This window comes from Phasianus colchicus, chromosome 2 (genome assembly GCF_987193195.1).
Source record: "Phasianus colchicus chromosome 2, bPhaCol1.hap1.1, whole genome shotgun sequence".
NCBI lineage: Eukaryota > Metazoa > Chordata > Aves > Galliformes > Phasianidae > Phasianus > Phasianus colchicus.
This window is the reverse complement of record NC_143437.1, coordinates 17,267,816-17,295,785: the sequence shown is the minus strand read 5'-3', so window position 1 is coordinate 17,295,785 and position 27,970 is coordinate 17,267,816. Positions and strand designations below refer to the sequence as shown.

Here is a 27,970-nt window from a genome sequence, read left to right as displayed (position 1 = left end):
CTGTATGATCAAAGACAGAAACTTGAACTAAAAGGAAGATTGCTTTCGGTATTTTGATGACTTGATTAATATGACACATTGTCTACAAATAATGAAATCGAAGACAATAATGTACGTATATTGAAGCTCAGCAGATTTATGGTTGGTAAGGCATAAACACTGATGGAGATGCAAGAGAATATCCATATTTAAAATTCAGTGGTACTTTAGAATCACACACTTCTTTTTGATAACGATGCCAATATTTATGATCAAATGCTTTGCACAAGCCCAGATAGGTGACATCATTACTCTTCCCTTATACACCAATGCTATAACCCTGTCATAGAAGGCCACCAAATTTGCCAGGCATTATTTGCCCTTAATGAATTCATGTTTGCTGTCCCCCAGTCACCTCTCTGATTTCCAAGTGCCTTAGCTTAGCTCCATGATCTTGGCACAGAGATGAGACTGACTGACCTGTGGTTCCCCGGGTCTTCCTGTTTTCCTCTTACAGAAATGGGAATTGTATTTTCCCTTTTCCAGTTAGAGGAACTTCACCAAACTGTTACAACTGCTCAAACATGACGGACAGTGCCTTACCAAGCTTGACCCACTGGTTCCCTCAGGACCTTCAGATGCATCTCATCAGGTCCCATGGAGTTGGGCACCTTCATGTTCCTCTGATGCCTACCGTGAGTAGTTCTTCGCCCCCAGTCCCTGCCTTTGCTTTCAGCGACTTGTGTGATGTGGCTAGAGCACCTGCTGCTGGAGACTGGGGCAAAAAAGTCGACTACTTCAGCCTTCTCAGTGCCCTGGGTAAGCAGGTCTCCCATTTATTTCTGGAGAGGGCCTGCATTTTCCCTACTCTCCCTTCTATCCCTTTTATCACTGAGAGAGAAGCCTTTCTTGTTGTACTTGGCTTACTAGCCAGATTCAGTTCCGTCAGGACTTTAGCTTTCCTTATTTGATCTCTGGCTGCTCAGACAACGTGTCTCTATTCCTCCCAGGTTACGCATCCTTACTTTCCACCCTCTGTAGGCTTTCTTTTCGTGTCTGAGTTTGTCCAGGAGCTCTTTGTTCATCCAAAATGCTTTTGCCTAGCTTTTTGGTAATATTTGGAGGGATGGGGGTTGTGTATACAGACAGCAATCTTTATCCAGCCCTTTTAAATTAGAATTAAGTGATCTTACTGAAAATATTTTCCTGCACTTAGGGTTTCAGCACTACTTAGATTGATACAAGCTTGAGTCATAGAATCACTGAGGTTGGAAAACTCCTCTGAGGTCTTCTAGTTCAACTGTCCATCTACAACCAATGTTGCCCACTAACCCATGTCACTGAGTATTACATCTGCCCTTTCTTTGAAGAATGTGTGGTATCTTACTGACCTCAGCTACGCTGAAATCTTTGTAGGCTCAAAATCTTACAGAATGTAAATAGAGAGTAGCCCAATTTGTTCTGAGAAATTATAAGTACATAAAAGTAGAGGTGAAAAGATAAGCTTGGAAACTGAAGGCATCTTTTGCTCTACATATAATTGATTTCTGGATCTTCTTTTCATATAAAAATTAAGAGAAAGTTTCCACAACCACTTTCAGTATTGACAGATAAATGAAAACATGTACAGACAGATAATTAAAAATTTCTCAATGTAAATGCATTAAAACTTCTAAAATGTATGGTGAGAAACAATCAGACATTAGCTGTTGTTATTCTCATTGAAAACTTCAAATTTACATTAAAATGCTTTAAGAGGATAATATAATAGCCTGCTGCAATCCAGAAAGAACAACATCTTCAAATATATTAGTGCTGCTTTTCAAATATAATCTTGTGTTTGAAATGGCTGTCACTTCATAAAGGCTTTTTAATGAAATGCAGGTAAAACATAATGTGTTACTTGACATTTTTAGGTGTTTTTGAAGTATCCTTATGGTATTCACCACATCCATCTTGTCTATATGCAGGACAGCGAGGAGGGCGGCTATTGCTGCTGGTAGTTGGCCATGCTGGAGGCAAGGTTAGCAAGTTTCACAGTCAGATGTTATGTTGTCCATAACAGTTCAATAACCTGTTATATTCTTAGCTGTGCTTCCTTGGAAGTACAACCTGGGGTTAGTGAAGAGCTATGAGTAATTTCATATTTCAGCAGCTTTCCAGCAGAATCGAGTGCACCTTAACAACAAGACTGGGTTTAGCTTTGCTTTATCCATTCATAGAAGCACAGCTTACTTCTGGCATCATTATTTTCTTTTTAGATTTTGGCCAGTGTTGTATGACAATAATAACAACCAAGTCAAAGGAGCAGGCAGCTCCTTGGACTTCCTCCTTTTGGTAGTCTGGGCACCAGAGCCACTTCTTGAGCTACTGCTCAAGAACAACACACAGCTCTTTTTCAGGCATATTAGAAACCTCCCTTACAGAGAATATTTATCAGCCAAGAAGAGAGCTTTAAAATTCTAGGTAGATATGCTTCTACCTGTAAATACTAAGAACTTCTCATGCCTCTTCTACCTATGCAGGTTTTGAGAATGGCTGCTACCTGTCTGACAGTGAAGATAGTGTCAAAATCAGACACAACTGATTCAGTGGTTCTACAGCTCTGTTTCCTCCACTAAGAAGCTTTTACAGACAATAGGGGATGTGTGCATGGCACTGAATGTAAAGCTTGGATTCTCTTCTCAAGCAGGAAACCCAGCAGAAGGGTTTCTTTTTCTTTTTGAAAGCTTTTTTCTGACAACTGTATTTGTAAATTAAAATCCTTAAGCTTGTTGGAATGCCAGGTTTTCTTTTCATAGAGATAAATACAGCAATGTCTTCACTTTCTGATGCATCTCTCAGGGCACGACATTCAATTAAAAACAGCATCAGAAAAACATGTTTTTCTGTACATTTTTCAGCTATCAAATAGGTGGTTGTTATAAAAGAAATTTTTAGTGACAGGGAATGGTCTGTAACTTGCTTGCAATACCCAAAAGAATGCTGCCAGGCAGATTATGAGCTCTTTGTGTCTATCATGGACATATGAGATATATGTATGTGTGAGTTCATAGACTTATATACGTTCTGTATGCATGTATATGTGCATGTGCACGTACACATCTGCATACAGTGTGACAGTAGAAATTGTAGGAACTGGTAGGTTGGCTGCTGTGATTACAGCCAAGGTGAATAGCCCACATGCACTGGGCAGTGGGTTGCCTTTGGAAGGTATTGATAAGCTTAGTTTCAAGTGGAACAAATCCTGACTGACTGTGGTTAATCTTGTTCCAGTTGATGCAGAGAAGACTTAAGAACTGCAGCAGACGTTGCCAATGGCCAGTGATGGAAGTTAATTTCCAGCAGGGGTCAGAATGGTGTCTGAAGTGCATGGTCTTCTCCCAGCAGCTATCTCACTGCCAGTGGATATGCAGTCGGTTTTCTGGTAAGAATTTAAGCTTTTTTTTGTTTTATTTATTATTTTGAAGGGAAAAATCTGATGAGACTCAAAAACAGTGAGCCGATAAATGACAAGTTCAGGTAAATTTCTGACAATACAATCTTCAGGTTGTACTTTTTCTACAATATACCCACATACTATTTTACTCTGACCTACCCGTGTGTCTAGCACCTGTTTAATTTAATCCCCTCTTTTGCTACCCCAGCCTTACAGTCTGTGTTAACGTTGCTGGGATGGACACAACTATCACCAAAGTCACAACCATGAACAACAAATGGAATCATCCCTGCAAAGACATTGGGCAGTGCAGTGACTGAAAGTCATCACGCTCTGTTGCATATCCTGCCCAACTTTTCCTTTACTGTGTTGCAGTGCAGTCATTTGACTTCTCTTACCTATACAAAAAGCAATCTACTCTCCCCTAAGGGCCAGTTAAATGTTGTAGCAAAGGGGTGTCATGATTAAAGCTAGGTATCTGCCAATTTCTTCTTCCAATTACACTTTGAAAATGAGGTGTAAATATTAATGCAGTGACTTTAAATAACCAGTGTTTAAATGCTTACTTGTGTTTGTTCATGGTCATTTTGGAATTTCTGAGGCGAAGCATTTACTTCAAAGGGAATTAAGATTAGATTTGATTATTATATATAGAGAGAGAGATTGATTGTAAATGTTTTTGAAGTCGTCTTGAAAAATACATTGTCTTTTTACTTAAAGAACAAAAATAATGGAGGATGGCAATGTTACATAAAGACTCGTCCAGAATAATTACATAGAAAGATGTAGAACATCTTGAAAGTTTGTTTCAAAGAAGTTTGGAGGAGGATGCAATTTTTTGTATAAATGCCAAAGAATCATTTCCAATTGTATTTTTGCACAAGTTACAACTTCATGGGAGTGCATCATCACACACATATTTCAATGTTAGCAGCAGTGCTGCAAGTTTATTTACTCTCTTCCTCTTAATAGTGATTAAGAGGCAGATTAAGAGGAAGAGAGTAAAACACCTCCAGAAAACTGGAGGTGTTTTGAAAGGAGAGGATGGTTATGAGGAAGATTCTCTGATCGGCACTAACAGGCTGTATGAGACTGGTAAAAACAACATGAGCAACATCTAGTTTCAATAGCCTTGTGTATGCCTGATTTGAAGGAGAACCGCCCCTTCGTGATTTTAAATATACGGCGTGTCATTCATTAATATTATTGGGTTTCTGCTATGTCATTTCATTTTTTCAAGACCCAAACCCTTAATTAATATGCACGACTGGTTTTTAAAAGCCTTCTATTTGAGTATGATCCCGTACAGTTCAGAAGAAAATCCAATGAGTAATTCTCTATTTTCTAATCTTGGAAAAAGTGCCAGATCATCTTCCTCAAGCCGTGTCTGTCATTGTGGGGATTACACAGTCATGTTCAAATTAATAGGAGGTTTAAGAAAAGGTAGAGCATTAGGGTAGATCAGTCTTTGTTTCTGCTTGGGATGATATTTTTAGTGCCTTAATGGACAACCTTCATAAGACAGGCTATTAAATTTAACACAGTCATTCTCAGCAATACTCCTCTGGATCAGTTTGCTGGGGCAATTTTAACCATGCACAAGGAGACTGTGCAAGTGGGATACAGACACAGCCATCTATCTGTTGGTTAGCACACACCCATAAGATGGTCAGGGCTTAGTGAGCTCCAAACAGATCAGCTCAAACATCAGGCTCTGTGTTCTCCTGACAGGGATGTGGGACAGTGCCAGGCTTGGTACTCAGCTGCCATAACAGCATGCTGCTGTTATGAGGAAACTGCCAAGAAAAGCTTGTTCTGTGGAAGTGCTGCTCATTTACAATCAGGTACCTATGGCACCTCCTCCTGAAAGCATCAGGTCTCTGGTAAGTTGCTTAGGGTTCACTGTGCTGCTTTTCCTGTCCTATCTCTCCAGGCTAGAGTCTGTCCCATTTCCCTCGTGCCAGTTTTCTGAGTTAGTTCAAGCCTGCTAATCCCATCCACCAATGGCACCAATTTTATGGGAAATCCTATTTATTCCTTAGCAGTGCTTGATCCCATGGCCAAGATCTCCTATCTTCATTTGTTTTTCTGATAGAAAATTTATCTGCTAGAGAAGGAAAAAAAGAATTGTCACTCTGCTAGCTATTTGTCATTACAATGATTTTTTGTTTTGGTTTTAGGGTGAAGTAATGCTCAGGATACTCTCAAGCATCTTACACATCCTTATTCCAAGTAAGTCACACAATTAATTGCTGTGATTTCTTCCAAAATCATATGAATTTACTGTGGGAGCTTTCTCTCAAACATCAAATATTAGTTGTGCTTTATTTTTTTATACCAACAGAACACGATTCTTTAAAGGCTTCCCTTATCTTTTAGTGTCAGACTCTGACAAGTCCTAAGTTTTATATATTACATTAAAGAGAGTTTCTCCTTTGCATAAGTGACGTGCAAACATGCTATGAGATCCTTGACACAAAGTCCTCTGTACCAGCTTTTTTTTAGTTCCATTTTCTAAATGGCATAAAATAACACCCAGTGGACTTTTAACAAAATAAAGGTTACAACGTTAAGCTTTTTCTTCCATTTTCCTAGTGCTTTGTAAAATACAAACTGCATGAAAGAAATGGAACCCCATGTGTCCACAGACATTAGAGCAGCCACAAGGCTTCTGGGTAAAGCCTGTGGCCTTTCCTCACATTGCACAAGAAAGTATCAGCTGCAGAAAGCAGCCCAAAAGGACAGAAGTAAACCTTCCTTAGAAGAAAATCTCTATCCCCACGTTGACTCTTCCAAGCTGCTTTCAAAGCTTGACATGTTAGAGCCCTCTGCTGCTCAGCTAGGAAATGACAAGTATTAGGCAAATACAATCACTTGCACGGGCTAGCACAGGAATTGATGCTATATATAATAAATAGACACAGTATGATTATTATTTTTTGTTTGTTCTTTCTAATAAGATAATATCTATCCTAATGCATGGCAAGATTTAAAAACTGAATCTAACATTGATGTCTTGAGCACTGCTGGATTTATAATACAGCAGATAGGGAACAGTCCCAGAGGTTCCTATAGTGTGTGGGAGATAACTTCCTGACACAGCTGGTGAAGGAGCCAATGAGGGGAAGCAAAATCCTGGACCTGCTGTTTGTTAACAGAGAAGGTCTTGTAGAGGATATGAAGGTTGGAGGCTGTTTGGGGCATAGTGATCATGAGATGCTAGATTTCTCGATCCTTGTTGAACCACGGAGGGCAGTCAGCATAACTGCCACCTTGGACTTCTGGAGGGCAGACTTTAATCTCTTTAGGACCATGGTTGAGAGGGTCTCTTGGGATGTAGTTTTGGAGAGCAAGGGAGCCCAGGAAGGCTGGGAGTACTTTAAGGAAGTTATTTTAAAGGTGCAGGAGCTGACCATCCCCAAGTCATGGAAGACTGGCTGAACAGAGACCTTTGGCTGGAACTCAAGAACAAAAGGAAAGTTTATGGTCTCTGGAAGAGTGGGCAAGCCTCTTGTAATGATTACAGGTATGTAGTGAAGCTGTGCAGGGAGAAAATTAGAAAAGCCAAAGCCCAGCTAGAACTGAATTTGGCCACTAATGTAAAGGAAAACAATAATAATCTCTATAAATACATCAACAGCAAAAAGAGAGCTAGGGAGAATCTTCATCCTTTGTTGGACACCGAGGGCAACTTGGTGACCAAGGATCAGGATAAGGCTGAGGTGCTTAATGCCTTCTTTGCCTCAATCTTTAATAGTAAGACTTGTTACTCCTTGGGAACACAGCCCTCTGCACTGGTAGATAGGGATGGGGAACAGAACAGGCCCTGCATGATCCATGATGAGATAGGATCTGGACCTGCTTTGAAAGCTGGATGCTCACAAGTCCATGGGGCCAGATGGGTTGCACCCTAGAGTGCTGAGGGAGTTGGCGGATATAATTGCCAAGCCACTCTCCATCATTCTTTGGCAGTCCTGGCTAACCAGGGATGTCCCAGCAGACTGGAGACTGGCAAATGTGACAGCCATCTTCAAAAAGGGCCGTAAAGATGATCCTGGTAGCTACAGGCATATCAGTCTCACCTCGGTGCCCGGGAAGGTTATGGAAAGGATAATCTCCAGTGCAGTGTGCACTTGTGGCCAAAAAGGCCAATGGCATTCTGGGGTGCATTAAAAAGAGCGTGGCCAGCAGGTCGAGGGAGGTGATCCTCCCCCTCTACTCTGCCCTGGTAAGGCCTCATCTGGAGTACTGTGTCCAGTTCTGGGCTCCTCAGTACAAAAAAGACAGGGATCTCTTGGAAAGAGTCCAGTGGAGAGCCACAAAGATGGTGAAGGGCCTGGAGCATCTCCCCTATGAAGAAAGGCTAAGTGATCTGGGTCTGTTTAGCCTTGAGAAGAGAAGACTGAGAGGGGACCTGATCCAGGTCTATAAATATCTAAGGTGTGGGGGGCAAAGTGGCGAGGCCAGACTGTTTTCAGCAGTGTGCGGAGACAGGACAAGGGGAAATGGCCAGAAGCTGGAGCACAGGAAGTTCCGCACAAATGTGCGCAAGAACTTCTTTACGGTGAGGGTGACGGAGCACTGGAACAGGCTGCCCAGGGAGGTTGTGGAGTCTCCTTCTCTGGAGATATTCAAGACCTGCCTGGACGCCTACCTGTGTGACCTGGTCTAGGGATCCTGCTTTGGCAGGGGGGTTGGACTCGATGATCTCTGGAGGTCCCTTCCAACCCCTACGATTCTGTGATTCTGTGATTCTGTGAATCTCGTGAGCCATTATGGACCAGTTAATGGTCAACCAGGGGATCAGGTCCAGTCAGCATGGGTTTACGAATGGCAGATCCTGTCTGACAAACCTGACTTCAACAAGGTGACCTGCTTAGTGAATGAAGGTAAGGCTGTCGATGTGACCTACCTGGACTTCAGTAAAACCTCTGACACTGTCTCCCACAGCATTCTCGTGGAGAAGCTGACTGCCCACAGTCTGGATGGGTGTACGCTCTGCTGGGTGAAACACTGGCTGGATGGCCGGGCCCAAAGAGTTGTGGTCAATGGAGTTAAATCCAGTTGGTGGCCAGTCACAAGCAGTGTCCCCCAGGGCTTGGTGTTGGGATCACTTCTATTTAACATCTTTATTAACGATCTTGATGAGGATTGAGTACGCTCTCATCCTCAGTAAGTTTGTAGATGACACCAAGTTGGGAGGGAGTGTTGATCTGCCTGAGGGGAGAAGGGCACTACAGAGGGACCTGGATAGACTGGATTAATGGGCCAAGGCAAACTGCATGAGTTTCAAAAAGGCCAAGTGCTGGATCCTGTATTTTGGTCACAACAACCCCAGGCAACCCTACAGGCTTGAGGAGAAGTGGCTGAAAAGCTGCCTGATGGAAAGTGACCTTGGTGTATGATGGACAGTCAGCTGAATATGAGCCAGCAGTGTGCTCCTGTGGCAAAGAAGGCCAGTGGCATCCTGGCTTGTATCAGGAATGGTGTGGTGAGCAGGGAAGTAATCTTGCCCCTGTACTCAGCCCTGGTGAGGCCTCATCTCGAGTACTGTGTTCAGTTTTGGGCACCTCAGTACAGAAAGGACATTGAGGTGCTGGAGCAGGTCCAAAGAAGGGTAACAAGGCTTGTGAAGGGCTTGGAGAATGTGCCCTATAAGGAGAGATTGAAGGAACTGGGGCTGTTCAGTCAGGGGAAAAGGAAGCTGAGGGGAGACCTTATTGATCTCTTCCTGTATCTGACAGGTGCTTACAGCAAGAGCGGGGCTGGCCTCTTCTCACTGGTGACAGGTGACAGGATGAGAGGAAATGGACTTAGCTTGCCAGGGTAAGTTTGGTTTGGATATCAGGATTGTTAAGCACTGGACTAGGGTGGTGGTTGAGTCACCATCGCTGGATGTGTTTCAAAACCATTTGGATGTGGTGCTCAGGGACATGATTTAGCAGAGGGGTGTTTGGTAGTATGATTAGGTCATGATTGGACTCGATGATCTTTAAGGTCTTTTCCAACTTGAGTGATTCTGATTCTATGAAAGAGGACTGAGCCAGGCTTTTTTCAGTGGCTGTGCCAGGCCAATAGGCAGTGGGCAGAACCTGGAACACAGGCAGGTCAATCTGAGCACTTGCATATACTGCCCAGAGGCTCTGGGGTCCCCTTGGAGATATTGAAAGCCACCTGGACATAGAGTAGAATAGGATATTAAATACCTTAACATTACATTGTGTAGTCTAACTCAGGCTCTGACTTCCTTTCCCTGTCTGTGTTCTGTAGTATGATTTAAAAGTAAGAACTAATTGTTAATTTGAGCAGATTTCCCCTTGTGTGTTCAATATTAACCCAACATTAAATGCAAACCTAAGTTCCTGTAGTGGTGAGGAATGTCCTTTGCAGAGGAACTCATTTCTCACCTGAAATGCAATGTTCAACAACAGCTCTCCATTCTGTGGTACCTCACAGAGCAATCCACATTTTCTGAAGCTGAATGTAAAGGTTTTCTCATTCAGAAAATTAAGTTTTAATTCTGGCCTAACAAGAAAAAAATTAACTTCACTTGCAGCCATTGTCTGTACCTACCATTACCATGATGGAGCTCAGGTCACACGCCTGCTCAGATTTCCAGCAGCCTTTTCAGACTGATGTGCATCCCTGTGCTGGCAGCACCCACTCTGCTCAGACTCCTTTGGCAGCAAACCAAGCAGAACAACAAATGCTCAGCAATACTGACTCCACGATGAGAATCCTATTGCCAAGTGAAATTTGAGATGATAGCACGCTGTTAAGTTTTTCCTGTAGCAGTAAGGATTCCCTGTTCTTATATACATAGGCTTACCTATAATGTTTGTAAATAATGCAATTCTATTTAGTTGCACTACACAATGAGTACATCCACCACACTTTCATGGTAAGTTGTGAACTGATTTAGGACAGATGTGGTCAAAACTCCTGACTTTACAAGAACCCTTCCTTCAGGTAGGCTTCGTTCCCTGAACCTGCCTTCCCTGCACAGAACTAAGAACTGTGCTTCTGAGATGGTTTGTGAATTGTTTTGGATTATGAGCCACTCTAAGTAAGCGTTTGCATAACTTACAGTAAATAGCTTTCTGCAGTCAAAACTATGACTGTTCCTTACTTATCTATTTCACTTTGACCTGTTTGGTTCATATCAAGGCAATTTTTATTTCCTGGTAGTATCTTAGGCTCTATTAATTTTGCTTTCATATTAACACAAGCTCTGTGTGTCCAGCAGGGCTCTGCATTACCCTCGCTTACTTTACAGGACTCCTTCACATCCCAGAGTACTTACAGGTTAACAGCCAACCTAGGAAGCAAGCAAGATAAAGTCACTGGGTCACAACATGAGTCACAGAGCTGGCACAGCAGGCACCTGATGGTTCTCAGGCAAGGTTTTTAATTAGGGGTATTTCAGCAGTTTCACCCTGATGGCCAACTCAGCTCTACCACAACACTCCCTCATTCTCTCTCCCCAGAGGAACACAGGGAGAAAATAGAATGAAAAAGGCTTAAGGGCTGAGATAATAACAGGATAACTTACCATCATGGGCAAAACAGGCTGACCAGAGGGAGATCGATGTAGTTAACTGCCTCTTACTAAAGATGAGAGCAGAGAGAAACTAAAAGTCAACTAAACAACCCTTCCCCCCCCCCCACACACTTCTATCTCCTGCCCCCAAAAGGCATAGTGAAATGAGGAATGGGAGCTGCAGTCTGTCTCCAATGCTTCACCTCTGTCTTTTTTCCCTGACCTTATAACACTCAGCCCACAACCACCAATGAGAAAGGAACCCTGGCAAACAGATGTCTTTACTTACTAATATGAATCAATGTGAACTCTTATCAGACAACATCTTAAACCATCAAAAAAAAAAATGCACTACATAATTTTAAGCAAGAGCTTTATTTTAGCTTGTATGCTTGTTTGTATTAAAAACAGTTACTTCAAAATCAAATTCACATCAAATTCAGCATATAAACAAAACTGAAGTTATCAATCAAGACCCATTTCTGAAAAGAAAGGGTCTGAATTACGGTTTAACAATCTTGTGTGGGAAACAGATAAAACTGGGATAGCAGTAGCAACTCAGAGCTTAAGGGCTGAGGAGTTAAACTGTCCCCAGCTTCAGTACATTTTAAAACACCAGCTCCAGGCCAGGACAGTTGAACGACTGTTATTCCTACTAATCCAATAAGCAATCATTAAAGGAAAAAAAAGATAAAAAAAAGCCCAGTTTAATCTGCTGCTTCACACAAGTGAATGCTGTTCAGTGTTGTTACAGGCACTGCTATTTGTTGCAGAAATCAGAATACTTGTCCTAACATGTGTTCCTTACAAGACCAAAATACAGATTTTTCTGAAGACACTCACAATCAAGCTCAGCAAGCTACATTATATACACTTTACATGTACAATTGTCATTAAAAATGCATGTGTGCAAAATAGAGGGTTTTTAATTAATAACAAAAACCCCTTCACATGCTAGATTTCAATTACATCAGTATTTAAAAAGAACTGAACATAATTAACCAATTGCAACATTTTCATTTGTTAGTAATCTTCCTGCAAGCAGCTGCAGACATACTTGCAATTCCCTCCCTGCTACATGTGACTCTAATAAACCTTGGGGAGAAGTTGTGCTATAAATCTCACATAGGAAGTATGTGAAAAGTTAACTCTGGTGAAGATGGAATTAAATGCTAGCTCTAGTTAGTTAACGCAAGGTTATTTCAGTAAAATATAAAGTTATTCTACTTATGAAGCAAAATACTTAAGTGGCATCCGATTTACAGCCAGTTAGACAAAGAAAAGAACTAATGCCTGGAACACATACATTAGTTAGAAATTCAAATATATACAAAAATATATTAGAACGTGGCTGAGTTGAACCACAGGCTCATGTAAAAAATGTTGGTTTAAATAGCAGTAGCAAAAAAATAGCTATTATCTCTATCTGCAACAGTACAAAAGGCAAAACCTACATATGAGGTAGCAATGCCAAATTGAAAAAAAAACCACAAAAAACCCACTTTGGACAGAGGAGCACTTACCACATTTTCATAGCATATCTGTCAATACAAATATTTAAATGAACACTTCAATTGTTTTGAGAATTAATACATTAATTTACAAAAAATCTTTATTAAATGAACATTTTTAAAAAATTACTGGAAATGGATTTAGTTAAAAATTTCTCCTTGTTCCTAAAAAAGTTAGCGTGTTTTCAAATCCAAACACTGTACAGCAAAAAACCTGGAAGCTTTATTATACATACTTGGGAAACGCTATGGTACATTAAGACATATTTTACAAAGATCAGAATAAGCCAACTGTGGTCATTTTATTCTTTTCTGTCAAATATGCATGCTTTGCACCTTTTGCTACTCCTGTGCTCACTGTTAAGATGCCAGATTAGAATTCACCGCTCCCACAGCTCTGCCTTTGTATCATCTACCTTCAGGGGTCTGAGCCCCTGTAGGGGGGCTGGGGCACAGAGCAGCTCAAGCAGAGCAAGCTCCCTCTTGCCTCAGGGAGGCAGGATGGAGGGGATATTTGTGCCCTCCTTCCCCTCCGTCCATCCTCTGGCAGGACAGGTCAGGAGGGGCCATTCAGAGCCCTCCTGACCAAAAATCCCACTACCCAGAGCCAGGGGCCACAGGACAACAGCACGGAGAGCTGAATCCTCAGCTCACAGCTCCACTGCCCAGAGCCTCTGCTCTCTGCACTCAGACAGCTCAGTCAGACATCTGAAGTTAGATGGTACAAGTAACACCAAAAAAATTCACTGGATGGAACACCTGTATTTATTGTATTAAGAAAATAATATACTTTACATCACAGTGCTTAATTAATGCAATAAAAAAAAAAATGTAAACTCAGAATTCTAGATAAAATTTAACTTGAAAAATTAGGGCTCCAAGACTTTTTAAAATTCACAATTTTTTTTTTTTCTTAAATTGAGGTCATAGACAGTCAGTTCACATAACTCATAAGTATTTAGGATTACTTGCAAATACTTGTTGAAGCACTCCATCATTTGGTCACATTTAATGTTTAAAGCCTAGATAACAAATAGACCAAGTGCAAAGGTGAGAGGTATATTTCAATTTGCAGATCAGGTATCTGGAGTGCTCTAGTAGATGTAAGGAAATATGCGGTATGGTACACGCTGACAATACCTTTCCCATGCCAAACCATATTTTTTCTTACAGTGATGTTCATCACGAGCTTCTCGATGAACAAGCAAGCAGATGAAATAAATCACGTAGAAATACGGCAAAATGTGATTAAAACCTGTAAAATAAAATGTGGAAAATCAATTTTAATACATGAACAATTCTGAAAATTTTAGCTGTTAACAACATGTGGCGACGTGAATTTAAGAGACTAAAACACTTTCTGCTCATAATAAAGTATCAAATATTCAACAGGACAGCACGCATATAACACGACATGTTTATGTGTAAATGGGGACTCCCCAGATAAGCTTTATATTCAGTCTCAAACCAACTAACTTCACTCTGTTTATACAAAGCTGGCACATGTTGAAGCTCTTTGGCTACCAAAACCACAGCAATATTTAAGTCTTCACAGCTCTGAGCTGCCCCACAGACTACACAGGGATTTCTGATTTGGGTGTAGATGGTAACTACTCAGAGTGCACCACTTACCCGATCCCCTCCCACTCCCACCATGTGGCTACCAAAAGAGGATTCAAGTTCCTCATTTTTTTGCAGCAATCCTCTTCCAAGATACTACCTACAAGTGTTTTTGCAAACCAATATTGTCTACTTTCAATTTAAAATCCCAAATCCCTACACATTCACTTCAACTCCTGGTCTCTGCCTATATTTAGGGCCTTAACTATTTGGTCAGAGACCCATTCTGCCACAATTCCCTATGTCCCACGGCCTGCAGAAGCCAAACTGTGTCATGGGGTTGAGTAGCTCTGCCTTGGAACATCTGTCATTCTCACTAGTGTGCCTGTATCGAAAGGAAACTTCTTCAGGCAAGAGAGGAGCCTAAAGCCATTTTTCTAATTTGCATGAGTTTTCCAGCTTTATAGAAACAGCCTTTGAAAACATGACAGCACTGATAGTAGCCTTAAAATGAAAAAGGAAGGAAGAACTTGTTAGCAAACAAGTCCCATCATTACTAAATGATAAAGCGTTAGAAATAAATATCAAGTTTATATTACACAAAGGATCAGATTTAAGAGAAAATAGGAGTCACATCAAGCTTGCAACTCAGAAATCTGCCATTAATTCAGTTAAACCTTTTATCGTCACACTTACCACTTTACATTTCAAATCAAGTCAGATGCCCAAATATACAACCATTTTAGATAGAATCTCCCTTCAGTTTAGCAACTTACCACAGGGTAGGGACCACGCAAGTGCCATGATGATATCACCAAGGTAATTGGGGTGACGAACGAACCCCCACCAACCTGTGACAAGAAGCCCTTTTCCAGTTGCAGTGGGTATAACTTTCAGATCTGTGAATGAAGCATTGCAGTCAATACAACAACAGAAATGTGCATGTCACGAGTTCAAAAGGACGATGTAAAGTAATTGAATAAATTTTAAAAAATGCACTTACAGGACAACTTGGGATCTGCGGGATTCCTTCGGAAATTATTTTTCTGAGAATTTGCACTACGGAATATGTAATACCCAATACCTAGAAAGAAATATTATTTATTTTGCATTTTCAGTATTTTCTACTGCTTTGTGTCCTTCAACAAAAGCTCTCACATGCTCCTTGTCACTCTTACTGCACTGAAATCAACTCTGTTTCTGAAGAAGTGACACTCTCCAGTTCCCAGAGCTCTAACAAGCTAGAGATGCTACTGGAGAACTGTCACATATGCTCTTGCATGTTAATGACTAACTTTTAAGACTTTGGAGAAGCTGCATTTTCACGTCTAACTTTCCATTTATAACTGACTTATAGTTTATTTATGTAGCACTGAGTTTGAAATCCAAGTAAAGTGATGTGGCACAGCTGACAGCTCTGCTAGCAGCCCAGAACTTTGAGGTGCCTATTCTATTGACCCAGTGCATATTTCATGAACTGACTGACTCACTGCAAGTACACAACATTAAACGAACCAGACAGTGATCTGAAGAGACTACTATATTGTTACTATCAGTAACAATAACATTTACTGTAACTTACAGTTCAGAATAGTAATTGCAGCTGCAACGGGCCAAGAAATTGCAATAGGGTGTCCAACTAAATAGAAGGCCTGCAGACTGTAGACAAATGGAACCCACACCAAATCTCCAAACGCTAGCATGAATCCAAATCCATCATGGATAATATCCATTGTAGTCAAAACAGCTTCCTAGAAATGAGAAAGGAATTAAGAATTTACAAAACTTCATTATTTAAACAATTTAGTTAACCTGAAACTATTTTTACACAGGGCTGAAGAATATCTTGTACCTCATTCCAAAGAGCATCCACCACATACAGAAGCTGAAAGCTGTTCACGAGTATCATTGACAGCGATGGCATACTTTGATTATGTATCTTCATCTCAGCCAAGAGCATCGCCAAGTTTATAACAACCTAATTAAGAATAAATTAATTATAAATTTTCCTTGAACAAGTACTTTTTTCCTATTATGCTATAGAATATTTTAATAAGGATGGTTCTGAATGATATTTAAGATTTGTAAAAAATCCTGTTTCATGAACAAGTTTGTACTAACTACTTTTCCAAAGCTGTAGCATCAGCATATTCATACTCTCACAGGGGTTTTCATTCCCCACAAACCAAACAAGATACAATGAAGGAACTGTTCTAAGGCAAACAAAAAATGATCCTTAAAAGTTTATCAACACAAAAATCTATTTTCTTTTACTGATTTTAAGTACTTTTTGTATCCTTAACACCACTCGTGGAAGAAAATGTAAAGTAGCTCAGCTTATTGACTCACCCAGCCAATTAATCCTGGACGTAACTCACAGAAGTATTTGAGATCAAAATTGCCAATACGAGGGTTTAATTCATGTCCAGTAAAGAAGTCATAAACAAGGTATCCTGCAAGATGAGACACATTCCTTGTCAGTACTACTATTCCTTTCATCCATAACTACATTCCCTGCAAGGCACTTGCTACTCCCTATTGAAGTTCTCTCATTATAAATGAAAAAGCATTAAGCTTGGGGAAAAAAAAAAGATTGGAAGTATATGCAAAATATGAAGCAAAACCTAAATGGTTTGTATTTTAAGAAGTCCAAATATTTTAGTTACTAGAAAGACTAAACACTGCACAAGTTACTGTAGTTTCATCTCTCTCTGACTTTGGTCCTTCTTTTCAGCTTTATCCAAAAGCTCTCATCATGGCTTCCACGAACATAATGATCTTATACTAATTCCACCTCTCCTCCTACAACTTTACTCTTCTCTGTGACTAAGAATTCCTTTAGCAATGGCACCATCAAAGGAGATGGCCAAGAAGGAAATGCCTTGACTTGTAGATAGCCCGTGCTGGGTTAGCAACTAAAAAACAGTGTGCCAAACAGCAGCAGAACGTTACTGTGCCTCTTCAAGACTAGAACTGCTTTGAAGAAAGAAAAAAATAAAATCATTGTATTATTTCCCTCCACACATATATATGTTGCACTGACAAAAGAACTAAGGATATTTGAACACTTCTTCCCAACAAACTAAACATTCTGTCTATGAACTCTCTAAGTTAATCTATGATCCCTTTCTAAGCACACTGTTTAATGTTTAGTGCTGACTTCTTCTCAATATCCATTGTCCTACAAAGACATGTGCGTACAGCTGACAACTTCCAGACTTGCAGGTTATGACTGAATCAAAACTACCTTTTAAAAACTCTAACCAGATATACAAGTGTGCAGTAAAATAAACACTACCTTTGAAATGCTGGTTTTGCTTTGTTTTATTTTATCTGGTCTTTCTTTTCCTCTTAAGTTAACTGCCTTTATCTCAACACTTGAGTATTCTTCCAATTTTCTCTCCCATCCCACTGGAGGAATACAACCCTACCGGCTGTGTGGCATTTAGCTGCCTACTGGGGTTTAACCTATGCAAGATAACCCAAAGAGAACGTTAAGCATTTTTTTTTTTTACACTACCTGTGTACAAACAACAAAAAAAAGCCACAACTTGCAACATTTACTTTCTCCAAACGTAAAAGTAAAGTCAAGATATTGTAACAACCTTCCTTAAATCTAACCTAAATATAACCATCAAACTGTAGCAAACAGCCGTAAATAAATTATCCAAAATAATTATAACTCACCAGAATTTCCTCCTGGTGCTAAGTCTTCCTCAGGTGCCTTCAAGGACCGAATATACAAATAAATGCTCAATACCATAGAAAAAGCTGCAGCTGACACTGCAAACTGTATGAAGTGATCATACAAATAATGAAGTTCGAACTGAAAATACAGTAAGGTTCCAATAGCTGCAGCAGTCAAAACAAAAGCATAAAACCCTAAAGGATACAGAAGAAAAACATATTAGCTAAAACAGAAATATCATTCTTAGAACCTACCCTGTCCAGCCTTCCCACACTTTCACTTTGAGGGAGGGAAGATTTAGGTTTGATATCAGGGGGAAGTTCTTTACCAAGAGAGTGGTGAGGTGCTGGAACAGGCTGCCCAGAGAGGTTGTGGATGCCCCGTCCCTGGAGGTGTTCAAGGCCAGATTGGATGGGGTCCTGGGCAGCCTGGTCTAGTATTAGATATGGAGATTGGCAGCTCTGCCTGCAGCCGGGCAGATTGGAGCTTGATGATCCTTGAGATCCCTTCCAACCCAAGCCATTCTATGATCCTATATTCCTATAATTTGTTCCACATCCCATGCTCTTGACTTCAAATTTCTGGGGCAGCACAGTGTACTTTAGGTATTCCATATATTTTCTGACATTCCTTTTCAAAAAATTAAACAGCAGAATGCTCTGAGCAGTCCTTAACTTTTACAACATAGGATTCCATTTCAAATCCTACTCTAACAATGGATAGTACCACCACTACTGGATAATGGCAGGAGGTCTCAAAAGTCCTCTGTGGGACAGCTCAGGAAACACTTTTTCTTCTATCCGTGTTTATTTATCCTCATATTATCTTATGCCTTGATACAGCTATCAGTAATTAAAGCACTAAAATAATTGTCAAGTCACAATCTGAGCACAGAAGTTTTGTACTTTGAGAATACAAAACCACAGGCAGTAGAGCGATGCACAAATAAAAGGAGGCGGTTGCATACAGATATTCCACATGTGCTTCCTATGAGCACTTTCACAGACCTGGATGAGGATGGCAGGGATTTCTAGAGGACAACTTGTGCAGCCACCTGCTCAGCAGAGCCACCAAGATCAGGCTGCCCAGGACCACAGCCAGACAGATAACTTTTGAACATCTCAAGATAGAAATTCCTCCACCTCTCTGGCAACTACTGACAGTGCTTAGTCATTCTCACAGTTAAGAAATATTTCCTGATGTTCAAACAAAATGTCCTGTCTTTCAGCGTCCTCTGTGTGTTGCCCTGTCACTAGTCAGCTTCCTTTTCTCAAAAATGTTTTCAAAGTTGCTTTGTGAATTGGCCTTTGAAGAAGCAAGAAAATGGCTTTCTGGATCCATCCAAACTACATGGCTTCTTTCCTTCCTTTACTAAAAACTGAAAAATAAATGCAGGACTATGCCACTACTACAGATGCAAGTCAAAAAACAGAAGTTTTCAGGCAACATAAATATGATCCACTGCTTCTGCAGATACCTAGTCTAACCACAGAGTGCATCCTTCTTCATGTGTTATCTTTAATTTGTGGTTCTGAGTACCACAAATGTGGTAGGTGTACTGTACTTCTGAATGAGCAATTGCAACACACTTACCATTGATCCGGTACTGCAGCTTCCTTCCATTTGAAAGAGGCAGGCCTTCCACAACCTAGGGAGGAGAAAGTACTAAAGTTTCAATGAAATACTATCTAAGAGCACTGGAATGGAAGAAAAATCTGGGATGTCTCCAGCACAAAGACATTCAACCATGTTAACTAGCTGGACACACTGAAATCTGAAGACTATACTTGGTTCTCAAAAGCACATCTTGGATATCAAAAGGGTAACAGTTTAAAATAAAAAAACATTTTTCCTAACCAGCATTAAGGAAACAGAAGTTTTACTAATGTTAAAAGTGTAAGAATAGAACAGTTTGATTGACAAATCTATTATTCTTTCAGAACCTGGCAGTATCCTTCAAGTCACAAAAAAAGTATAATAGGCCATTTACCTGATCAGTACAGCTAGAATAAATAGTAGCAACTTCCCAGAAATGAAAGTTGCATTGTAAAGCAAGGAATATTTTTTCTACTGGTTATCAGCAGAACAGTGGGTATTAAGAAATCTTCAGGTTTAGAAGTCAGATATCTGAAATTCTTCTAGACTTCTATTAAGCAGATGTTATCCATACTTTGATTTGAACTCCTATACACTGTTTTCTGCCTTTTCCACTGTAGGTCTATGGAATGCACTGCCATTAAAATCTTAACAAATTGTGTTATTTTAAGCTCACAAAAATCAGCAATAACCAAAGGATTTAATCTACTTTCATCATCACCGCACTAAAAACATAGCCCACCTTTCAGTCTGACCCACAAATTCATTATCCACAAAGACCTAATTGCTACTAACTAGCTTACCTTTCCTATTGGCAGTAAGTAAAACAGAGCTTGAAAGAAAAACCACAGAAGAAAGACGCCAAACACTTTAGCTTCCCAAAGACTTTCAAGTGTTGGGAGAGGAGGAGGGAAATTCATAAGGCTGGGGTCATCCTGTTTGCACATTAGCAGTAAGTACAATACAGTAGCAGGCAGGAGAAATATCAGCATGAAGGTCCCTGTAAACAGACATGACGAAATATTAGAAGACAAATGTGGAAAATAAAAAAATCATTTCATTACCAACAATAAATCTGGATCAGTAGGAAATAAGAGATCATTATCTATCCCTGCAGCAAAACAGCAGCAGTCTCCCAGTCACATCAGAGGATACAGAGCCATCTCACTTCTACAGAGGGGAATGAAGCAAACTGAAGGACTGAATCTAACACTTTAAAACTGCCCCCAAAAAACTGTATAAAGAATACTTCAGTTCTGAGCAAGCTCTTGAAAACATAACTTTTGCTAGTTATTTCCAACTAAAATTTAAGCAACATTTCAAGCTCACTGTGCAAGACCTCCACTGCATTTCACAGGAGAAGCATACGCAATAGGGCTTTTCTTTGACTTCTGCCAGCATCATCACAGACTACTCTAAGTACCAACATGGTTCTGGAGTCTGCAAGTAGGATCCACAAACAGGAAGAATGTGCGCACACATACCAAATCTTCCACCAAATTCAAGCTCCTTTGTTTTTGATGATGGTTTCTCTGTAGTTTTTATTGTCTCAAAAATCTTTTTCTCTGCATAGATCTCTTCTTTTTTCTTTTCTTCTCTTCTTGAACGCAAGCTGTACTGATCGAGCACACGCTCCACTTCCACATCTGGTTTCAATTTTTGCTGCTAAAGAAAAAGCATTTAGAAAGAAAATACAAAATCCGAGCAATTTTAATTTATTTTGGACATTATTCACATTAAAAAAATAAAATAAAATAATCAACAATATGTGTTCTACTTCTACCCAGCTCTTAAACTTATACATTTAAATGAAGGCTCTCCAAAAACCAGTAGAACACAAGTAACCAGTGAAGGTCTGATGAGAAAACAAGCAAGAAAAATCTATGTCATGCAACTCTCATCAGTTCTCTACCTTCCAACAGCTTCTTCTCCCCTGAACTCCAGTCAGCTGAACAGTAAATGTATTTTCTATGTTGCATTCTAATTTCTCCTTGATTACTGTATTGCCTGTTCCTAGTGATTTCTGAGAAAGCTAAGGTAGAACACAACACAAAACTAAGACATGCAACAATATTCTGTTGTCATACCTCCAAGAGTTTGCTGGATGTGTCATTTCTTTCCGTACTGTCAGGTTCACCATTGTACCTTTTGGTGTTGTTCTCACTTGGTTTCTGGTTAAAAGAGACATAGTTTTATCTTTCTGAAAATACTATCTCCATTAAGTGTGAGTACATAATGAATAACTAAAAACACTAATTTATTCCAACTGCAGCTGTTCTGGCCTTCTCTGCGTGAAAACAAGTATGTTTCTGCTCAAAAAGAAGGGTGGAAAACCCATTCAAAATAGGGGAAAAAAACCTTTTTTTTCTTAAATTTAACAGTGAAATTAAGAGGTAACATGGAAACTATTCTGTTTTTAACTCATCAGTAGGAAGTGCCAAGTACAAAGTACACACATATTTAGTAATTCTACTTGTGAAAGCAGAGGAAATTTCAGTGTTCTATATATGACACTTTCTGCAGGACTGTGAAAGTTTGGTTTTCTAAGAAATAAATTCTCTTCACAAAAAAAAACTAACAAAAAAAACCCCACACCCAACAGATCGATCCTATTCCTCAACTAAAAGCCGGGAGAAGAGCATTAAAAATATGTTAACCTTTTTGTCCAAAGTTAAGTGTAACTGCTGGCTACAAACTACTTAAAATGAGCATATGGTCCACAGGCTATTGGTCACACAGCTAAAAGCAGTTCACTGCAAAACAGAAACCACAGTAATTTCACAGTGCCAAAGGATGCTTTCAGTAGAAGTAATTTACTAAACTAAGCCCAAGTATTTAATTTGAGAACTTGACAGCATCACCATATTCAAACAGAACATAAAATACATTTCAATAATCTCCTCTCAAACTGGCAAGCTACAAAGCCTATTTCCTAAGGAGTAAGGTGTTTCTGTGATGCCTTTCTCGCAGCTAATTACGCTGCTCAGGAAATATGAAGTACACCTGGCTCTTCCAATAACAATCCCAGTATCCATTAAAAAACAACTTCTGGCAAAAAAAACAACAAAAAGATGCAACGAAGAACAAACAAAGCAATACCGGTAGAGCTAAAGTGGTTTCCTGAATAATTTTCTTTTTGTCATCTTTGTGCTCTCTGCTATGGGAAGAGGAGCGACGTCTGCCTTTTGCTGGCCGACCAGGAGATCTGGATCGAGATCTGCTTCTACTTCTTCTGGAAGGAGAACTTGAAGAAGACTGGCTTTTCCTTTGCTTGAATGATGATTGTGACTAGCAGACAGAGGAGGAAAAAAACAATATCTTACCTTCAACATTCAAAACAGCTTTAGAAAATGCGTGAAACTGTGTGCCAGAGACATCGTCCCAAAAAACCACACAACTGCCTCCTGTTTCTTTACTGATGCTGTACGAGATTGGTTAACAAAGAGCAATTACAGCAAACTCATTTTGCAGGTAGCACCCAAATAATCCTGCTCCAAGTTCAACTGAAGACAATTCCTGCCAAAGCTACAGAAATCAGGAAGCCACCAATGTGAGCACCGAGCTCATAAGCCTAACATCCTCTTAAGCGTGAGGCTTAAAAGAAAGCCTACCATTTCATTTACATGGCTTTATCTGTACATCTGGCATGTCAAGGTGCAATGAGGCTTGTATAGCTTGTATCAACATAAAAAAAAAAGAGCTAAATTGTTAAATTAGATGTGAAAACTGGCATCATAAAATTTCCCTGGAAGTATACATGTTAATTTCTCTGTGAAGCCTGCAATCCTAACCTTCCCATTCAAAATTTACACATGACTTTTATAAGACACAAATGCTTTACTACAACAGAAGGTAATTTTTCAGCTTGAGTTAGCTGACCTGTGAGCACAAAGTAAACAAGCTAAACATAAAACAATGAAATGCCTGTAGTTCAAGGTAGAAACATTTTGTCCCAAAAGAAAAAGCCAGTCATGTACATTGCTGCCAAAAAGGTATAACATAGTTCCTATAAATTAATACCTCCAATTACCAGCTTTATACGCTACTCAAAACCAATTTTTTTTTATAAACAATCATGCTGTAGAGCTTCTGAAAGACAGCACTTCTTTTCCCCCTAATCATACCGCTGCTTTTTCAACCTAAAGAACACAATGGGGTCTCTTTATAAATACAATCAGCATGCTGAATGTCTTATGAGATGTCACACAGCAAAAAGATATTATTTAGCACCAACCTTTGAAGATAGTTAATGACTACCCATTTGTAAGATGCATTCTTACCTACATCACCAAATAAACAGGCATACTCACCCTTATATCACTTTCCTTCAAAGCAAGTTCGGTACCATCTTTGTACTTCACAGTATAAAGATGAGAAGCATCATCGTAACTAGTCACTTGTACTTCATAGTACAGGACACTTCCTGGCCAACGACCCATCACCACCTCACCATCAGCATACTTCCGGTTTGGCATTTTCCAAAACAATACCTAGAAAATAAATGAATTAATAGATATCACAGCTAAGTATTAGGCTTAGATCCTGGAATTTTACCCCAGTCAGCATCAGAAGATTTACTCGATATTTGCAGAATATGCTTTAAGTGACCACCACCCTTGATCCAGGATACTGAGGCACCGAGGAAGTGACAACTGCAACTTAATGTTATGCTTTTAAATGTAAAGCCCTACACAGCACTTTGACAAGAGTCAGATATTAAGCCACTGCCATCTGAAAATAGGTAACCATAGTAAAAGATATTCACATCACCTGAAGTTCTGACTCAGATCTCAATATATAGAGTGAGGGTATTTTAAAAGTCTTTGGTAAAATGCACATAAACTTACATGCACATACACTTGTATGATGAACATTGGAACTTGGAATAGGAAAAATCAGCAAGTTTTGTTTCAAAGCATTTTAACTTGTTTGCTGTAAATGTGAAGCCACACAAAAGGAGACTGAAACAAATATTTAACTAGCTATTTATACATTACACATTAACTAACCTGCAACAAAAAATGAGGATCTTTGGCAAAAAGAGAAAAACTACTGTTAATACGCATTCAGACCGCCTAGCACAGTAAGGGACAGAACCAAACCAGCCTGTTCCATCAGCTTTAACTGGCATTTCCTAATGCTGCTGCTGCTGCATTTTACATGTGTAGTTCTCTGAGACAGAAGGGAGAAAACAAAAATCTCAACAAAATTGCCCTGAGTGGATTTTATTGCTAGTGTTGCTTCCTGCTTCACAACAGAAGGACTTGGCCATCTCCTTTCCTGTATAACATTTGAAGGAGTGAAAAGATTAAGCTTAATCGTTTAATTTCACTGACACTTGCTAATTAGGAAAATGACCACCTACACAATCTAAAGAGTTCTCCACTATGCCTTTAGGCACATGCTCTTCCAGCTCATCCATCTTTTACCCACATTTTCCTGTCCTAGTTTCTTGTTACTTTCTTATTCCTTATGAATTTCAACTCATTCAAGCCTCTGTCCTCCTAGTTTAACCCCCCTCAAATCCACACTCCGTGTGTGATTTCATGAAATACCACGTCCATATTTTCATCCTAAATTCTTCATTCTATCCTTGCCCCCCTTCAATTCCCTAGGGGTTTTCTACCTGTTCTGCCCTTCCTCACTGAACTACTTCCAGTTCCTCCTCACCACCTCTGGACTCCAGGTCCAATCCCAGTGCCACATCATTTTGTTTGGTTTGCTCACCCTGAAGTCAGCTCGGTCAGAGATCCATGCCAACTGCTGCTCATCCCCCAGACTCTCTCAGCTCCAGCTTCTTCCTCCTCTTCCAAACACAAAGCTCTAGACCTGTATACCAAGCCCAGCCACAGCTTTGACCAGATGTCCTAACCTGACCTATACCTTTTTTGCTTCTGTAGCTCCTATACCTCAGCCTATTGTTTCTTCTTTCCATCATGAACACCTCAGGCATCATCTGTAAATTCAGGAGTCCGACCAGGACTCAGCTATACCAGATCCTAGAGCAAAGCTACAAAGAATGGAATCCTTGGTGCTTAACTCCTTTTTAAAAAAGAGAAACACATTTTCACTGTGTTCTGACCAAGGACATGCAATTACTCTTCAAGATAGGATGACCTTCACCTCCTTCAGCCTTGCTCTCCAATGGTGCAGAAGCTAGAAAATGTGGCTGAAGGAGATGAAACTGACAAAGTGTTACATTATTCAGCCTGAGGTAGATGTCAGTGATATGGTCTAATAGGTACATTTAAGCACATACTATTTTGTGACTTGAAAGCAATTAAGAGTATTAGTAATGGGAAGATCTTATTTTTCCATTTTTCCTTCAATAATAAAACTGCACAAGTCTTAAACACTAAACAAAATGTATTACAAGTTATCCTGTCAAAAAACTACCACTTTCTTCTATACTGGTGTACCACAGTGAGGGAGATCTGCAATCTTCATTCCATATATCCCACTTCAAAAAACCTACGCATTTTAAAGGCAGCCTTCATCTGTTCAGGTAGCAGAAATCACTGCCAGCATAAAAAAAAACCCACAACAGGATGACTTAAAAATAATACTACTATAAAAATAAATAAATAAATCAGGCATCTTAGAAGTTACATTTTCAATGATCATTCCTTCAAGTTCAACACACATTCCTGCTGATTTTCAGTGTGGGTATCAGCCTACCATTCCCTGCAGTCCTATGCAAACTGTTTAACTCAAAAGGGCTTCAAAATACATCTCGTGTTACCTCAAAATGCAATTCTTTCATACAAGGAATGCTGCACTGTACAGATACACACGTGCAAGTATCCTCAATTACTCCTGATATGAAATTCATGGCATTTTGGAATTATGTATTTCTTTAGGGAGTTTGAGATTTAAGGAAATGTCTGAAAAGGATCCTGTCTCCTACACCAAGCTGGAGACAATTCACGGAGAACTCCCATGAATCTTTACAGAATCACAGAATGGCCAGGGTAGGAGGGGACCTCAAGGATCATGAATCTCCAACTGCTCTGCCACATTCAGGGCCACCAACCTCCACATTTAATACTAGACCAGGCTGCCCAGGGCCCCATCCAACCTGGCCTTGAACACCTCTAGGGATGGGGCAATCACAACCTCTCTGGGCAGCCTGTGCCAGCACCTCACCATTCTCTCTGTAAAGAACTGAATCTTAAGGTTGTTAAGAGGATTCAACTACAAACTAAGCAATCAGAGGAATGCTGCAGACAAAGCTATCAGAGAAACACCTTATATCCCCTTTGGAAGGGAGCCACAAGAACCACTGAATCCAACCCCGGGCTCCACAAAGCACCACCCAAACCCTACGTCTGAGAGTGCAGCTGTCCAAGCGCTCCTTGAACTCACCCCGGGGCACTGCCCACTGCCCTGGACATACACCCATTTCTGTCCTTCCTTAGCGACGCTCTCACTAGCTATAAGGAAAGATATGGCACTCGAAAATAATAAACGAGAAACTGCGTACGAAGTCCTAAGAAAAAAGCAAAACCACAAAGGTAACGAATCGCTTCCCTTCAGGCAGCGTTTGCAACGGAAAGAGCGAGACCTCACGGCGAGCCGCCCGCGGGGCCGCAGCGGGCTGTTGACAGGAAGGGAGTCGCCGGAGGGGCGGGCAGGCCGCACGCTCCGCCCTCCCGCTCTCCGGGCCCGGGCCTGGCGCGGGGCCCCCGCCGCAGGGGAAGGGAGGGGCCGCGGCGGGCCCGGCGGAGGCGGGCCGCACCTCCGAGGCTGCTCGGCCCCGGGGCGGCCGGGCGTTCCGGCGGCCCGAACGAAGCGAGGAGCGCGGCCCCCCGGGCCCACCCCGCGCGCGGCCGCCCGCCCCTCCGCCGCCTTAGCGGGGCCTCCGCGAGGCCGCGGCCCGCCGGCGGCGATTGGCCGGAGCGCTCTTCACCGGGCAGGCCGCGGAGGGGGTGTGTCCCGCTCGGCGCCGGCCCCGGGGCCGCCGATCCCTTACCTGGCGCCCGCCCCCCCCCGGGCCTGGCAGGAGGCGCCTCCGCGGTGCGGCGGGTCCCGGCCCCGAGCGCGGTGCTCCTCAGCCGCGGGAACGACCGCCCTGAGCGACGGTTAGGGCCGCGCGACGGTCCGGCCCCCCGGACCCGCCCCTTCCCGGCGCCAAGCGTGCCGATTGGCCGAGAGGGGCCGTTTGAATCGCTGCCGGCCCCACGCCATTGGCTGCCGGGCGATGGCGCGGTCCTCGCGCCCGGCGCCGTGCCGCTGACGAGAAGCCCGCCCCCTGACGGCGGCCGATAACGGGCAGGAAGAGCGGGGATGCGGGGCCGCGGCCGCCATGGCGGTGCGGGGCGCGTCTCAGCCCGCCTCCTCCGCGCGGGGCCGGGCGCCGTCCGTAAACAAGGAGGGCCTGGGCGGCGGGAGCGCCCCGCTGAGGCGGGGACTGTGGGAGTTTAGCTGTGGAATAACCGCCCCGTGCGCGGCGTTCGGATCTCGGGAAAATGCCCAGCCTTAATGATAAACTGCCCGCGCTTTTATTTCCGTACCGACTTTAAAGGCCCTCCGCGTTGTCTGTGTTGTGACGCAGGCTGACAAGGCCTGAAAAAAAAGGCATCTAAGCGAGGTTAAAGTCCCAGTAAAAACAGAGGCAGGTTAAAGCGCAGAGCTAAACAAGTGCGGTCAGAATGAGT

At 41.4% G+C, this 27,970-nt stretch overlaps 1 protein-coding gene and 1 long non-coding RNA gene across 6 annotated transcripts; one reads left to right on the top strand and one right to left on the bottom strand.

The window, feature by feature from the left end:
- The first annotated feature begins 219 nt into the window (after window positions 1–219).
- On the top strand, window positions 220–15,999 carry LOC149918869 (uncharacterized). 3 transcript variants are annotated; one of them, XR_016464000.1, is made up of 7 exons: window positions 220–674; window positions 3,256–3,406; window positions 5,150–5,301; window positions 5,599–5,650; window positions 6,818–6,944; window positions 9,163–9,244; window positions 15,862–15,999. It is a non-coding gene; the product is annotated as an uncharacterized LOC149918869 (long non-coding RNA). The 3 variants fall into 3 exon arrangements; XR_016464001.1 differs by lacking the exons at window positions 6,818–6,944; window positions 15,862–15,999 and adding an exon at window positions 9,975–11,071; XR_016463999.1 differs by lacking the exons at window positions 6,818–6,944; window positions 15,862–15,999 and having other exon boundaries at window positions 9,163–9,949.
- On the bottom strand, window positions 11,315–27,435 carry LBR (lamin B receptor). Of its 3 annotated transcripts, none has more exons than XM_031596455.2 (14): window positions 27,286–27,435; window positions 23,624–23,803; window positions 22,413–22,601; window positions 21,401–21,484; window positions 20,798–20,978; window positions 20,117–20,313; window positions 19,311–19,365; window positions 17,717–17,911; window positions 16,379–16,482; window positions 15,882–16,007; window positions 15,612–15,780; window positions 15,033–15,113; window positions 14,806–14,928; window positions 11,315–13,724 (listed from the first exon to the last, which is right to left on the bottom strand). In XM_031596455.2, exons 2-14 carry the CDS (start codon window positions 23,786–23,788, stop codon window positions 13,564–13,566), a joined length of 1,830 nt encoding a protein of 609 aa, XP_031452315.1. In that variant the 5' UTR covers window positions 23,789–23,803; window positions 27,286–27,435; the 3' UTR covers window positions 11,315–13,563. The 3 variants fall into 3 exon arrangements, with proteins under 3 accessions (XP_031452315.1, XP_031452306.1, XP_089991116.1); XM_031596446.2 differs by having other exon boundaries at window positions 20,798–20,975; XM_090134990.1 differs by lacking the exon at window positions 27,286–27,435 and adding an exon at window positions 26,679–26,940 and having other exon boundaries at window positions 20,798–20,975.
- Window positions 27,436–27,970: the final 535 nt, after the last annotated feature.

Bases quoted from the DNA above. Each gene is read 5' to 3' on its own strand.
- LBR (XM_031596455.2), bottom strand. From the start codon at position 23,788: ATGCCAAACCGGAAGTATGCTGATGGTGAGGTGGTGATGGGTCGTTGG. The intron at 19,366-20,116 runs GTAAGCTAGTTA...TCTCCTCCCTAG, and splicing joins ACTTACTGCCAATAGGAAAG to GTTGTGGAAGGCCTGCCTCT. The intron at 16,008-16,378 runs GTGAGTCAATAA...ATTCTTAATTAG, and splicing joins GTCCAGGATTAATTGGCTGG to GTTGTTATAAACTTGGCGAT.